Source organism: Saccopteryx leptura, chromosome 1 (assembly GCF_036850995.1).
Source record: "Saccopteryx leptura isolate mSacLep1 chromosome 1, mSacLep1_pri_phased_curated, whole genome shotgun sequence".
NCBI classification, from domain to species: domain Eukaryota; kingdom Metazoa; phylum Chordata; class Mammalia; order Chiroptera; family Emballonuridae; genus Saccopteryx; species Saccopteryx leptura.
In genome coordinates this window covers 157054286-157070743 of record NC_089503.1, presented here as the reverse complement: position 1 = coordinate 157070743, position 16458 = coordinate 157054286, and the positions used below count along the sequence as shown (strand labels likewise).

The following is a 16458-nucleotide window of genomic DNA, read 5'->3' as shown; positions in this document are numbered from 1 at the left end:
CATCTTAGTTGTTCATTGATTGCTTTCTCATATGTGCCTTGACCGAAAGGCTTCAGCAGACCCAGTAACCCCTTGTTTGAGCCAGCGACCTTAGGCTCAAGCTTTTGAGCTTTTGCTCAAGCCAGATGAGCCTGTGCTCACTCTGGCGACCTCGGGGTCTGGAACCTGGGTCCTCCGCATCCTAGTCCGATGCTCTATCCACTGCGCCACCGCCTGGTCAGGCTCTTATGTTTTTGGTTAGTTTTTTAAAAAATCAAATGCTTCTCTTTTTTTTATTGCTTCATATTCATTTTGAAATATTCCCTAATTTTTGTGAGCAGTATACTAGGGGGCCATCTGGCTTTCCATTTCTGACCAGGAGATTAGAATTAGGCATCCTCCTCACTATAGGACCCAAACAGTCCCATTTCCAGACTTCCCAGTGGGCTTTGGTGAGAACTGCTGCAGCTCCGGCTAGCGGCGCCAGCCAGGGAGCACAGCACCACCCGCCCTACTGGGGGCTGCTGCCAACCTCCGTCAGCCCGCGGAGAGAGCTGGCTTCCCATTGGGCCAGCGTGGGGGCACGGACGTCTCCGATTGGTTTAAGTGGGGGGCGGGAAAGAGGCGTGTCTGGTGGCACCCCCTCCCCCCTCTAAAGTTTCCTGGCTGCTCAGGGTCATGGGAGGGAGAGGAAGTCCGCGAAAAAGAAAGCGTCCTGGAGCGACCTTTGCAGGCCTGGGTGTGCCCTACTCCCGAGCCGCGGTCCCCGCCCACCGCCTGGTGAACTCCGCCCCCACGCCGCGCCCCGCCGATGGATCAGGTGACCACCAGCCGGCACGGTCACGTGGCTGGGGCGCGCCCGCCTGTGGTGGCCATGGCGGCCGCAGGTTCCAGTGTGGTAAGGCGAGTGGAAGAACTGGGGGACCTGGCGCAGGCCCACATCCAGCAGCTCAGTGAGGCTGCAGGCGAGGACGGTGAGGGCGCGGAGCGGAAGGAGGGTAGGCGGCGGGCGGGCGGACCGGGGGCAGAGCGGGCCCTGCAGCAGGTGCTGGGCCTGCGGCCTGCGCTGCGTGTGCGCCCGCGCGGTCTGTTATCCGCCCCGCACGACTCGTTCGCGTCGGGGCCGCGTTTTTCATCACGCATGAAAAGCGTTGACACTCGGTCAGGGCGGTGCTGCTTGCCCAAGTTCGCTGTCTCGGGGGCGGAGGACGGCGGGCACCGACCGGCTTGCGGCACACACCAGAGTTCACGCGAGTGGCAACGCCGGTGACAGCGCGCGGGCAGGGTGGCCTCGCGTGCGGGAACGAGCCCGGCGAGCGCGACGGGACCCCAGAGCGCCGCGTTGTCCTTTTTGTCCCATCTGGGATTCTGAACTCAACGGGAGCAGCAGCCCACGGGAGAGTTTGACGCGGGTGTCGCTTGACTCTTTCCCGCACGTCTCCACAGCCCTCGCGAGGGCGCAGTCCGCGTGAGAACGCTGTTTTTGGAAATGTGCGCATTTCCTTAACAACAATAAAAGTCAGAATCGCCTCGACTTCTGATTTGAAGTCCAGCGTTCTTTGATTACTTCTCAGCTGCCTGGCGTTGTCACATGATTTCTTTTTGCGTTTTGAGTCTTGACTACGAGACGAATCGGTTTTTAAATTCTTGTGGACTCATTGTCATCGCGCTCACCAGTGGGTGCGTGCACCTGAGCGATTGAGACGTTGGTGAGTTGATTGAACAGGGTCTGTGATGAAATAGCTCTACTTCTAGTGAAGATTAGTTGCCAAGTTATTTTTTTCAGGAGTTTGCCCTTTCAAACCCACAGCAGGCTGAGAAGCGGGCTTCTCTCTGGGTGTGTCGAGAGTGAGCCTCCGGACCGGGCGCACAAGAACATTCGGTTCCTGGGAAGGGTAGCTGTTACCTGCAAGCAAGAGGAAGTTACTTCTACCTAAGCAATTGAGCCAACTCCAGCCCACGCTAGCCCCTTTTGAACCAGTCTAAAGGGATCCAAGAGTGTTTTTTATTCACTTACCACCGGATCCGAAAGCTGTTCTCATTTTTCCAGGGAATAATTAAAAGTCATGTGAGCCTCACCAGGCGGTGGTGCAGTGAATAGAGCCTCGGACTAGGATGCAGAAGGTCCAGGTTCTAAGCCCCGAGGTCGCCAACTGGAGCGCAGGCGGCTCATCTGGTTTGAGCAAGGCTCACCAGCTTGAGCCCAAGATCCGTGGCTTGAGCAAGGGGTCACTCGGTCTGCTGTAGCCCCCTGGTCAAGGCACATATGAGAAAGCAATCGATGAGCAACTAAAGTGCCGCAATGAAGAATTAATGCTTCTCATCTCTCTTCCTTCCTGTCTGTTCCTATCTGTCCCTCTCTCTTTCTCTCTGTCGCACAAAAAAAGTCATGTGATATATGTTCGTGTTTGGCAGCTGTATAGTTCTGAAAATTTACTAAAATTAAAATGATTCTGTGCATATTATGAGTTCTTAATCAGTATTACAGGTATGATTTTCTTATTTTAATAAATTTAATTAAGATCTGGTTACAAGCATTTGAATTGAACTTGGCATTCTTTTCCCACACCACAAAAATAATATACATGTATAATTTGTCCAGTTATGTTAACAAATATAATTCTTTTAGATTACAGGCATCGATAGTTTCTGTCCTCTTCCTCAAACTAGATCAGGTACAACCAGGCATTATACCATGCAAGAGTGTTGTCTTTTTCATGTTTGGTTAATTTTTGTTCATTTAGTTCTCATTATACAAACAGTATGTTTACTCTATGGACTTATACTATGAGAGTGACTTTTTTCAGAGGTTATGTAAGAATCACTCATGTCTTGCCAGTCATTATTTTGACTGAATGGTTCTAGTAAAAATATTGCATTTCAGAAAAAGTTTCTAAAATGGAAGGTATTGTCTTTTCACACTCAGTAATTATGTCGTGAATTCATGGGAGATAGATATACCTTCAGCAATGGTTTAGGGAATTCAGTGCAAGTCTTACCTTTAAAGTAATCCTGCATACTAACAAGAAAATGTTAGCACAGCCTCTAAAGATGCACATAAGGAGTGCCATGTTCTACACGACTTCAGTTTGTGGTAGAATCTTTTTTTCTGGGTCATATGATGATGCCACTCTTCTGGGTTGAGGAGAAATGGGAGGGGCCATGCTAAAGTATCTAGTCAGGTGAGTAGTGCACCTCATAGCCATCAGGGTCTGTTCTGGGTCCAGGGCCTCATCTGGGAAAACAAGGTCATTGTGTGATTGCCAACAGCCATGACTTACCCTGGTGTTGCTTTCACTCCAACACAGAACAGCTTATTTACCTGTGCAAATACTGAGTCTGGATAAGATGGGGCTGTACCACGTGCTACATTTTCTGTTTCTTGGCCAGTGAGGAGAAAAGGGTAAATATTTCAGGAAGGAAGCAGAGAGCGGCAAACTCAGGGATTTGAATATCTTGATGATGGGCATATCTAAATTTGATTACATGAGATAACACAGAAAGTTGGGAAGCACCTTGGTGTGGACACTTAGTAATTCAGGAGGAAAAATTCAATGGAAAAGGTGAAACCATAGAAGCAAGGAGAATATGATGTTGAAGAAGATGAAGAAATCAGGAGACAAGGCAGGGGAAGGAAGGCATATCAGAAGTCTTTAGCTGTAGTTCTTGCAGGTTTTGAAGGAATGAAGTAATCTGTTCCATGTCTAGGTTTTTTGTTTGTTTTTTTTAAGTGAGAGAGACAGAGATAGGGATTGCATTTCAGACAGAAAGGAAGAGAGAAGAGAAGCATTAATTCTTTGTTGCAGCTTCTTAGTCGTTCAGTGATTGCTTTCTCATTTATGCCTTGACCAGGGGGGCTATAGCAGAGCGAGTGACCCCTTGCTCAAGCCAGCGACCTTGGGCTTAAGCCAGTGACCTCGGGGTTTCAAACCTGGGTCCTATGTGTCCCAGGCTGACACTTTATCCTCTGCACCACTGCCTGGTCAGGCCATATCTAAGTTTTTTGAAGGAGTAAAATATGTAGATACATTGTATAATTTTAATTCTAATTGCTATTTACACACATAAACATGTGAACACAACTATGATAAAGTTAAAATTGTTCTGAGTGTTGACATTCTATGAGGCATTTAATCAATCATGTTCTTTTGGAAAGTACTTTAATGAAATTTTGTTTTCAGTGGAAGCCCTTTCTGCAGATTGATATATATTTGTATTATTCCAGTAAAAGTTTTAAATTTATTCTTTAAACTTTTTTTTTTACATTTGCATTTTTCTAAAATGAAAAGTGAGGAGGCAGAGAGGCACTCCTGTTTGTGCCCAATCAGGATCCACCTGGCAAGCCCACAAGGGGGCGATACTTTGCCCATCTGGGCCATTGCTCCGCTGCAGTTGGAGCCATTCTAGCTCCTGAGGCAGAGGCCATGGAGCCATCCTCAGCACCCAGGCCAACTTTGCTCCAATGGAGCCTTGCCTGCGAGAGGGGAAGAGAGAGATAAAGAGAAAAAAGAGGGGGAGGGGTGGAGAAGCAGATGGGCACTTCTCCTGTGTGCCCTAACTGGAATTGAACCCGGGACTTCCACATGTCAGGCCAACGCTCTACCACTGAGCCAACCTGCCAGGGCCTAAACATTTTGAGTGCCTCCACATCATAAAAGCAGCAATATGGAAATAGAGACTGCATTTAAGAAATGACAACTGGAAAAAAAAAAAAAAAGAAATGACAACTGAACCTACAAAGTTTGGAGTTTAGCTTTCCAGAATAAATTTCTATGATAAATTAGCTTACTTAGGATTAGGCATTATGTTATACTTGTTTTACATGTGAAATTATTACTGTCATGCTGCTTCTCCAATGCCACAACATAATTTTATTTAATCATTTCAGATACATAACTTTTTTGTTTAAATAACAGTCTGTAGTTATGTGAAATAATCACCATGTTTTTATCTCTTATAGATCACTTTTTAATTCGGGCCTCTGCAGCTCTAGAAAAATTGAAACTCTTGTGTGGAGAAGACAAAGAATGTTCAAATCCATCCAATCTATTAGAACTCTATACACAGGTATTGAGACAGATGTGGTGTCTGACATGTTAAGAAGGGTAGATTGCTTTAATTAGATGGTTGATTTCAGTGTTTAGGTGAAATGAAATCAAGCTTATTCTCTACTTAAAGTGTTTAACTTTGTTCAAAAACAGTATGTATAAAGCATATAGACTTGAAACTTTAAGGCAATATGGAAAGAAGATTTAGCAGGTGTGCGTTGTTAAGAAACGTCAGGAATAAAACCTTATAGACAACAGAATTATTTCCCTGTACAGTATAGATAAGTAAGCAGAACAGAACTACATACAATTTCCAAAGTTTTCGAAGGTTATTCAGAGGAAACGGGGGATTCTGTAAGAGCCCCAGTTATTTTTTTTTTGAAATTCTCCTTTCTTTAGGACTCTCAGCATTACTCCCCCTGCTGTCATGAAAGTCTGTAAGGTTGTTCTGTTCCCTTTTTTCTTTAATTTGCTTTCGTATTCAGGCCTTTGTATGGACAAGATTTGTTTTCTTGGTTTTCTCAAACATTGCTGAGGCAAGTTGACATTAAACATTATTTTATTATAGTAACTGACATTTGTATAGCATCTTATAGTTGATAGAGTGCTTCATATGCCCTTACTTGATCACTCAGGGATAATAAAGATGAAGTGTTACAGAAAGTAGAGTAATTGGTAACTACAAAATAGTCACGGGAAGTAAGCAAAGCATAGGGAATAGAGTCAATAATGTGATAACTATGTATGGTGCCAGTGGGCCCTGGAAATATTGGGGGGAACACTGTGTAAAGTTTATGATTAGCCACTAGGCTGTATGCCGAAAACCAATACATCATAAAAATTTAAAAAAAAAAGAAAAGAAAAAAAATGGAAGTAGTATAAACTTAGTTAAGCTTCCAAAGTGCACATTTACAGCATTTTGAAACTGCTCTCTATTAGGAGATAAATAGGATAGTTTCTGCCTTCAAACATCATGGTCAAATGAGCCTATAACAACTCACACCCCCCAAAGAGCTGTTGTAATTTGGTAGAACTTGGCCTGGCTTTTTTTACTTTTAGAAGGTTCCCTGCTTGTCTCAGTTCTTCCACGTGAGAGAGTTCTAAATATTTTTTTAATTAATTAATTATTTATTTATTTTTTTTTACAGAGACAGAGAGTGAGTCAGAGAGAGGGATGGACAGGGACAGTCAGACAGGAACGGAGAGAGATGAGAAGCATCAATCACTAGTTTTTCATTGCACGTTGCAACACCTTAGTTGTTCATTGATTGGTCTCTCATATGTGCCTTGACCGTGGACCTTCAGCAGACTGAGTAACCCCTTGCTGGAGCCAGCGACATTGGGTTCAAGCTGGTGGGCTCTTGCTCAAACCAGATGAGCCAACGCTTAAGCTGGCGACTTCGGGGTCTCGAACCTGAGTCCTCTGCATCCCAGTCCGACGCTCTATCCACTGCGCCACCACCTGGTCAGGCAGAGTTCTAAATATTTTATTTCCAAGAAGTAGACAAAAGGCCCGAGAGATGTAATTTATATCCCAGATTCCCTTTGACCCTACTTATGGTTCTTAATCAACAGGTCATCTTTTGTACCATGATCATCTCATCCTTACTGGCTTAAGCCTTCCACATAAGAACATTTATCGCTTAAGTAGTGCTGTGTGCTAGGTAGTGTTCTAAGTGCTTTACATATGTTAATTCATTTTACCCTCAAAGCAACTTTGGAAGTCATTTAGTCCAGTTTATTTTACCAATGAAGAAACTGGTTAGTCAGGAGATTGGTGGTAGAACTGAAAACTAGAACATAGTTTTGTTGGTCTCAGTCCTGTAGATTTGTAAAAAGGGGACTGTGTAGTTTTAAGGTACTTGAACAGAATGTCTTGTATTTAAGAATGCTGGGATCCTAGTGTTTGAATTGTGTAACATTGGTGATATGCTGCCTTTGTCGGGTGGCAGGATTCATATTCCTCAAATGTTGAATCTGCCTTTGGGAAAACAAACAAGTCTTTTGAAAATTCAGTTTGTAAAACTAGAGGTAGTGATCTTAACTTGATACAGCAGCGATTTAGGAAATGTTCAGAGTATAATGTATAAATAGCAAAGAATATAATATTCTTTTCATAATTAATATTATATATGATTAAGTTATCTTAATTAAAACCTAAAACTTTTTTGTTTTTTGAGGGAAGAGAGATTAGCATTAATTTATTAGTATTTTAGTAAGATAGCTATGAAATTTTCCATAAAGTTCATCTCAGATTATGTTTACAGCTAGACAGTTACCCTACTTTTCAAATTTAAATACTATGCTAGAAAGTTAAATATCTAATAAAACATCTATATAGATGTAATGTTAAATTGTAAGACTTATTCATTCAGGTTTAAATCATTTACAGATACTTATTTTCTCCTGTACATCAGGCTATTTTGGACATGACGTATTTTGAGGAGAACAAGCTAGTTGATGAAGATTTCCCTGAAGACTCTTCACAGAAAGTAAAAGAGCTGATCACTTTTCTTTCAGAACCCGAAATTTTAGTTAAAGAAAACAATATGCATCCCAAAGTAAGTTTTACTCTCATAAATGATGGTAAAGCTGCTCATTCTTGCTGTATAGGCTGCTCTTTAGAGTCTATATTTTTTCTTCTTGAATATATCTTTGTCTCTGTTTTAATGAGTTTTTATAAAAAATCTATTTATTGATTTTTAGAGAGCCAGAGAGAGAGAGAGAGAGAGGAGCATTCATTTGTTGTTTACTTAGTTGTGCATTCATTGGTCACTTCTGATATGTACCCTGACCAGGAATCGAACCTGCAACCTTGGTGTTTTGGGACAATGCTCTGATTGAGCTAATCAGCCAAGGCCTGTCTCTTTTAAATTAAAATTGAAGGAGGAATTTATGAGAGTTTAACACTTCAGACCAATGTCACAACTAAAGTATTATGTTTTACTAAATATGTTTCAGGATATTTGCATGATGGAACTGTATTGTCATTACAGTGCCTGATCATTTTCTAAGCACAGATATGTGCTATTTCTACTCCTTCAGTTTTGCAGATACTGCATTTTTTTTTGAGAGTCCCCAGTAATTTAATTGCCATATCTCTTGTCGTTTTTGCAGTCCTCACCCTCCTGGACATTTGCTGCCTTGCTTCCCAGGGATCGACCTGTCCCTCCCACCCTGCATGCTCCTCTTCTCCATCCCTGAGAAGCCTTGCTCTTGCTCTTGCTCTCTCCCAGACCTCCCCTCTCCATTCTGGAAACAGGCACCCTGAGGATATCCCCTTAGTCCTCTGCTTGTCTCTGTTTTGTCTTTGCTTTGCAACCTGTCTGGATGCTCTTACTGCTATCTCCATTAGGAGAATTCCAGGATTTTTGTCTCTAGCCATGGCGTCTCTTTCAAGCAAATGATTTCTCATCTTTTTAAATTTATTGATATGAGAGAGAGAGAGTGAAAAATCGATTTGTTGTTTCACTTATTTTATTCACTGGTTGATTCTTGTATGTTCCCTAACCTGGGATTGAACCTGCAATCTTGGCATTTTTGGGAAAATACTCTAACCAACTTAGCTACCTGGCCAGGGCAAGTTCTCATCTTTAACTACCTGCTGCCTATCTCCCCCAGATAATCCCAAATTTTAAATGACATACCACAGTTTAAGTTTGATTTATTAAAATTGTTTTTGTGTATATTTCTTTTCTATTCTTGCAATAGTAGGAATAGGTAAGATCTTGTTTCAAGTGACATGTATTTCTGAAAAGTTTTTTTTTTTTTTTTTTTTACACAGAGGCAGAGATAGACAGGGACAGACAGACAGGAACGGAGAGAGATGAGAAGCATCAATCATTAGTTTTTCGTTGCGCGTTGCGACTTCTTAGTTGTTCATTGATTGCTTTCTCTTATGTGCCTTGACCACGGGCCTTCAGCAGACTGAGTAACCCCTTGCTGGAGCCAGCGACCTTGGGTCCAAGCTGGTGAGCTTTTTGCTCAAGCCAGATGAGCCCACGCTCAAGCTGGTGACCTCAGGGTCTCGAACCTGGGTCCTTCCACATCCCAGTCCGACGCTCTATCCACTGTGCCACCACCTGGTTAGGCTGAAAAGTTATTTTTTTAATCAGATTGTAGAATATTTATATTTTAGATATATTGGAATTTGCTACTAAAATATTTAATATCTAAAAATAATTTTTCAATGGAGTAATTACTGTATTTAAATTTTTGTGTAGCTATAGTTTTCTGTATTTCTTTTTTTTTTCCTTCTTTTCCAAATGAGAACAGGGGAAACAGAGAAACGGACTCCTGCATGTGCCCCAACTGAGGTTAACCCTGCAAACCCTGTCTGAGCTGATGCTCTGGCCATCTGGGGCCATGCTGACAGCTGAGCTGTTTTTAGGGCCTGAGGCGGAGGCTCTAGGGAGTTATCTTCAGCACCCTGGCGGATGTGCTCAAAACAAATGAGCCATGGCTGCCAGAGGGGAAAAGAAAAGGGGGGGGGGAGGCTGGAGAAAGAGATAGTTCTCCTGTGCGCCCTGATTCGGAATCGAACCCGGGACTTCCACATGCCAGGCCGATGCGCTACCACTGAGCCAACTAGCCAGGGCCAGTTTTCTGTATTTCTGATTGATTCAAAGTAAAGCATTACTGTTTAAATAGCTAAATGAAGAGCAAATGTTATGAAATGAGAGTTTTTAATTTCTCAGCATTTTGAAATTTAATTTTTACAGACATCAAGGTTCTCTTCTTAGCTCTTTGTTGTGTTTCAGCATTGTGATTTGCTTGGGGACGAACTCCTGGAATGTCTCTCTTGGCGACGAGGAGCCCTTCTTTATATGTATTGTCATTCTCTGACCAAACGGAGAGAGTGGCTCACAAGAAAATCTAGTTTGCTTAAAGAGGTAAAAAAGATTGTTGACATTTATAGCTTTCAAACAGCTGTCTTGGGTATAGTATCAAGACTGTTGGAACCAAAGAGTTTGCATTCCAGGTCTTTTGTTTACTAGCTATTTAATCATAAACAAACTGCAATTATTGTGAAGATTAAGATAACGTGAAAGCCCTTTGTATACTGGGAAGTTTTATAAGTTCTGGATTTTTATTTTTTAAAATACAAGGTAGACAACCTATATTCATTTTTAAGCATATTTTTTGGCCTGAAGAATACAAACAAGGCTGTGAGCCTCTCTCTGGCAGCAGACCCCTCCTGAAGAACCCATGTGATTGTGCTCCTAGAAATTGTGGCTCTCTGATATGGTTTGACTCTTCTGACCAAATCCACCAATCTACAGACCCTGCCTTAGTATTGTATCAGTGGAGATTCTAACTTGGGTTGTATATACGTGGCTTATGTAGGCCTGGACATGAGAGGTTACACTTTAAGATGTAAAAGTCCGAGCATATCATTTGTAAATTATAGTAAGTACATATTTTTAATAAATTGTTGTTGAACCACATCTTTATCCTTTTCTTCTTCTGATAACATTTTTGACAAGTATATTACTGAATCCTGTGTTCTTGGTTAATGATTTTTTTCTTCCATACTCTTACAAGTGGAGCATTTGGAGGTTTGAACTTTATAATATATATCATCAAAGTTTTGGGGTGGTAGATTTTGTAGACCATTTAAATGTAACGGCTATAAGACACATCTATATATAATCAGCCCACTTTCTCTTGAGTGAAGATTGGGGGGGGGGAATTAACATTTGAAGTTACTATAGCTCTGCATATAATACTTTCAATTCTTTGGCTTTGGTTTTCATTTAGTACCTTGTGGATGGAATCAGTTACTTGCTACAGATGCTAAATTATCGGAGTCCTATCCAGTTAAATGAAGGAGTTTCTTTTCAAGACCTTGACACAGCTAAGTTACTAAGTGAAGGTAATGTGATCTCTTTTCGAAGTTTTTGTTTTTAAAGCTTTTAAAAATTTTAAGTAGTTTATTATATTTCACTCTGTTTGAAGTAAATTTCAAGGTAGAGACAAAAATACACTGCTCACAAAATTTAGGGGGTATTTTATAGCTTCATAGTCATTTTGAAATATCCCCTAATTCTTGTGAGCAGTCTACATTATGTCTTATAGTGGTTTTGTCATGGTGCTTAGTTCTCTGCTCCCATCTGTAGCTGTTTGCTCCTCTGGAATTCATCTCTTTCATGGAGATCAGAAACCTGCAAACCTAGTTTTCATAGGCTAAATTACTGCTTACACCCCATCAGAGACATTTAATTATTTTTTTCATTTTTTTTAGCCAGTATAAAACATAATTCTGAACAATTCTCAGTACTCACTAGGGAGGAAAGTTCTATATGAGTCATCAAAATTGTGGGCAGATCTAATGATAACAATAAAATTTTAGATAAAACTTAAAACACTATATGCTTAGTAAGATGTTTTTCTTTTTTCCAGTTGTCCTTTGAACATTACCTATATGTCATTAAATCTTCAGCTTTTAAAAATTACCAAGTAATGTATTCAGTAAACCTCTTTACCTCATCTCTGAGCTTTATTCCTCTGTGTGTCCTATAAAAATAGCCTTGTCAGAATAACCTTGGAGTAAATAGGTGAAGTCAAAAGATGTTGACCTTTGCATACCCTTGGTATACGCCCTTTTTATACCAGTGAGGACCGCCCCCTCTGCCGCCCATTTGCCCATTGCCTACCCAGAAACTAGACTTCAGATCCCTTAAAAGAGTGGCTCTGAATGAGCACGGCTTGTTAAAAGTACAGATTTCTGTGCCACCTGCAGGTTCTAATCAAATATATGGAATCCAGGAATTTACTTATTTATTTATTTATTTTTTGTATTTTTCCGAAGCTGGAAACGGGGAGGCAGTCAGTCTCCAGTATGCGCCCGACCGGGATCCACTTGGCATGCCCACCAGGGGGCAATGCTCTGTCCATCTTGAGGCGTCGCTCTGTGGCAATCAGAGCCATTCTAGAACCTGAGGCAGAGGCCACAGAGCCATCCTCAGCGCCCGGGCAAACTTTGCTCCAGTGGAGCCTTGGCTGTGGGAGGGGAAGAGAGAGACAGAGAGGAAGGAGAGGGGGAGGGGTGGAGAAGCAGATGGACGCTTCTCCTGTGTGCCCTGGCCGGGAATCGAACCCGGGACTCCTGCACGCCAGGCCGACGCTCTACCACTGAACCAACCGGCCAGGGCCAGTAATTTATTTTTAAGAAGCTCACATAATTATGATGCAGTCAGATTAAGACCTCACTGCTCCTAGGCATGCCAGTCTGCCCACCTTTTTACTGTGAAAGTCCCCTTTCTGCCTCACTTGGACTTATTCTCTTTCTCCCTCTCTATGTTCCCCACTATCATGTGTGTTCACCTAGGACATGTGCAGTGCAGAGTGAAGTAGTTTATCAAAAACCATTAACATTAAAAAAAGCATTAAGAGAAAAAAGTAAGGAAATTTTGTAGCAGCAAAAAGACTATAGCTACAGAGTAGTATGTAGATTCCTTGGGGGAGTAGAGAGGGAGACACTACCTAATTTTTACATAGTTCATTTTTTTTTAAAATTTTTTATTTATTTACTCTTTTAGATTTTATTCATTTTTATTAGAGAGGGGAGAGAGAGAGAGGGAGAGATAGAGAGAGAAAAGGGGGAGGAGCAGGAAGCATCAACTCCCATATGTGCCTTGACCAGGCAAGCCCAGGGTTTTGAACCAGCGACCTCAGCATTCCAGGTCGACGCTTTATCTACTGCACCACCACAGGTCAGGCCTAGTTCATTTTTTTAATGCAAGATATTTTAATGCCGTAGTTTAGCATAGTGTACAAACCAGCAGCATCAGCATCACCCTAGGTCCTAGAACTTTGTTAAAAATGCAGATTCATAGGCCCTGGCCGGTTGGCTCAGTGGTAGAGCATCGGCCTGGCGTGTGGAAGTCCCAGGTTCAATTCCTGGCCAAGGTACATGGGAGAAGTGCCCATCTGCTTCTCCACCTTCCCCTCCCTCTCCTTTCTCTCTGTCTCTCTTGTCCCCTCCCACAGCTAAGGCTCTATTGGAGCAAGGTTGGCCCCGGGCGCTGAGAATGGCTACATGGCCTCTGTCTCAGGCACTGGAATGGCTCCAGTTGCAATGGAGTGATGGCCCAGATGAGAGAGCATCACCCCCTGGTGGGCATGCTGGGTGGATCCTGGTCGGGCACATGTGGAAGTCTGTCTGTCTGCCTCCCCTCTTCTCACTTCAGAAAAATACAAAGAAAAAAAATGCAGATTCACAGACCCAACCCCATACCTGAATCTGACACTGGAGGTGGGGGCCCACCAGTCAGCATTTTAGCACATCCTCCTGGTAATTCTAAACAGGCTAAGGTTTGAGGGCCACTCTTTATCATATAGCCATTCATTCTACCCCCAATAAAATCTGCTGGGATAGCTGTGTACCTTGTTTAGCACTTATTAATATAAAGAATGAAGCTAAGTTGGAGTTAGGCATAAGCTGGATCCCAGGGCTCCCTTAGGCAAACGTTCTCACCTTCCTAAGTGGCTTCGCTTTGTGGGACATTCTTCTCCCCCCAGAGCTGTTGCCTGCTTAGATGTTCAACCGTTCCTCTGTTTCTGCCTCCCTCTTCCCTCCTCCTGTCCTTTGAAGAATAATTAAGCCAGGGTGTAGGATTACAGAAATAAAAAGGATGTGCATCTAGTGAAATACTGAGTCTAATACAAAATATAATTCTGAATAACATCTAGGGCAGCTTTCAGCTTTTTCTCTAAGGTTTATGATATTTTAAGTATGAAGGAAAGTAATAAAAATTATGTGTAATATGTATTGTTCTTAAGTCAATACTGTTTAAACATCGAGAGCATAATTAATATTGTGTAGCCTATCACATTCTTATGAATGCAAGCCTCCAATTCTGCTCTTTAATGATTTTTTCTATTAATATTATATAATAGTTTAATGAGTCAGCTCTTCTAAATCTGTTCCGTCTCTTGCTACTATTTATAAGCTGATTTTGAGATGAAGTGAAAGGGAGAGTTGAGGGGCAAATTCTGAGACTAAAAAAGCTGGCAGTAGACTCAAAATGATGGAAACTGAAAAAACAGTTTTGAAAGTTGAATTTTTCCACTATTTTTGGGTCTCTAGTACCATTATAGTCATTTCTGATGAGCCATTTTAAGTGAGCAACTGAGATTATGATGCTCATTTATTTGAGGTAAACTGTTCTAATCACACAAGTACCTGCATTAGAATGAATAAATAATTTTATTTTAGCAGCTTTAAGAAGTTAACTAGACAGTTTATATTATAGTCAATAATTTATATCCAGATCTTTACAATTTTAAGTCTGTTTGTCTTTCCACCAAATTAATATACTTTATGAGCCACAGATGTTTAATTATATAATTGCCTTATTTTATAATAAGAAAGCTTTAACTTTTGATGAAAATGCTGTGTGTACTCCCTTTTCCTCAGAACATAAAGCATCTTAGATAAAACTGAATGCCTTTGATAATTTAGAATTATATGGTCTCTTAGTGATCTATTTATGCATGATAATTTCTGTAGAAATATAAGTGGTGTGGGATACTTGACTGGACTGTAATAATGGTTCTAGAATTCACTCTAAATTAAAAGTTGTGTTCTTGATGACCTTCAGGGAGACACTGAGTATTCTGAAATTGTGTGCAGAATTTGGGGTGTATGAGGCAGGGTATATTATACTTATTAAATTAGAGTCTCAAAGAGGCTTTAGAGAGAATCCCAAAAAGGTGACCTAAGTGATCTTTTACAAAAATTCTCTGCCAATACTCTGTTTTTCGGGGGGTGGTGAAGGGAATGCACCACTTTATAGATAAAATAGAAATAAAGATACCAATTAAATGCAGATATATTAATAATATTTAATTTTCTAAGTGCAACTATTAAATGAAAAGCACATAAAAGGAATTTATTAGAGTTTTAATAGCTAGAGTTTCTCTTTCAAGTTTATATTCTAATCTCTCAACCTAAATGACTTTCTCAGGAGTATTTAGTGACATCCACCTGCTGGCTATGATGTACAGTGGAGAAATGTGTTACTGGGGATTGAAGCATTGTGCTGATCAGCGGCCAGCAAACCAGGAAGTCGATACCAGTATTTCCGGGGCAAGCTATGCTACTCACAAAGAGCCCTTGGATTTCCGAGAAGTAGGGGAAAAAATTTTGAAAAAGTATGTGTCTGTGTGTGAAGGGCCCCTGAAAGAACAAGAATGGAATACAACAAATGCAAAACAGATTTTAAACTTCTTTCGGCATCGCTCTAACTAGTAACTTTATCTAGTCCTTTTCAAACAGAAAAACAAAAAGACCCATGAAATAGCAGTGTTCAGAAAAGAAGACATTAACACTGAATCTAAGAATGTCACACTACGTAATGATGTCCAGCGCGGTGACCCTTTTTAAATGCCATCAGCCTATTTCCTTGTATATTCTTAAACCAACGAAGGAGCATTTCTGTTCTTTTGAAATGGCATGTATGTTCTTCTGACTCGGCTTGAATTACTACAGATACCCTGTAACTAATGCTGAGGAGAAATCTAGTCTAGCTTTACAAAGATTTTTTTGTTACTTCAGATTATTTTTAATTATGGTAAAATATAACAAAATTGATCATTTTAACTCTTTAGATTATTTTTTTGTCTCTCTGTCTTGAAGTTTGCTGTACTTCAAAGGTTAAATCAAGTCACTTCATTGCTTTGGATATATGCTACAGATATAAAATGGAAAAATTATGACAAATGTTCAGCTTTCATTGCCAGAATAAGATAATGAAAGACTTGACAAAAGAACTGTTGTTTAATCATTTTACCATGTGCTACTAATGGCACTGAAATAATTTATCATTTTATGAAAATTTAAAACAAGTTTCCTATCTTGTTTAAAGAATATGCATGGTTTAACAAATGAGTGATAAGGATAAAAACCAAGTTAGATTGGTCCACCTTCAGTCCACTGTTAACTCATGTCTTTAAGGCACATCTTTTCATATGTATGGAAATTTTTTGATGTTTTTGTCTTTAACAGCAGGGCTGAGTGATCAAGGCCAGAGAGCCTAGGTCAGGGGTTGGGAACCTAATGGCTCGCGAACCAGATGTGGCTCTTTTGATGGCTGCATCTGGCTCACAGACAAATCTTTAATAAGAAAAATAATAACGTTAAAAATATAAAACATTCTCATGTATTACAATCCATTCATTTCCTATCGCTCATGTTCATGGTTGCGGGTGGCTGGAGCCAATCAATCACAGCTGTCCTCCAGGACAACACCAAATTTTTATTGGGTAATGCATGACTTACATGGGTCGTTGTATGACTCTCACAAATTACATTTTAAAATATGTGGTGTTCATGGCTTTCTCAGCCAAAAAGGTTCCCGACCCCTGACCTAGCTGCTGTCTTGCTGGGAGTCTTTCTGTCTACCTCTGCACCAGGGACTTCGTCACA

General features: G+C 41.0%; 1 protein-coding gene across 3 annotated transcripts; it reads left to right on the top strand.

Annotated features, from left to right (window-relative positions):
- Positions 1 to 679: 679 nt before the first annotated feature.
- RIMOC1 (RAB7A interacting MON1-CCZ1 complex subunit 1) lies at positions 680 to 16368 on the top strand. Of its 3 annotated transcripts, none has more exons than XM_066378387.1 (6): positions 682 to 977; positions 4940 to 5046; positions 7445 to 7588; positions 9788 to 9919; positions 10788 to 10902; positions 14999 to 16368. In XM_066378387.1, the coding sequence occupies exons 1-6, from the start codon at positions 791 to 793 to the stop codon at positions 15280 to 15282; spliced, it is 969 nt and encodes a 322-aa protein (XP_066234484.1). In that variant the 5' UTR covers positions 682 to 790; the 3' UTR covers positions 15283 to 16368. The 3 variants fall into 3 exon arrangements, with proteins under 3 accessions (XP_066234504.1, XP_066234484.1, XP_066234493.1); XM_066378396.1 differs by having other exon boundaries at positions 687 to 953; XM_066378407.1 differs by lacking the exon at positions 9788 to 9919 and having other exon boundaries at positions 680 to 977.
- The last annotated feature ends 90 nt before the right edge of the window (positions 16369 to 16458 follow it).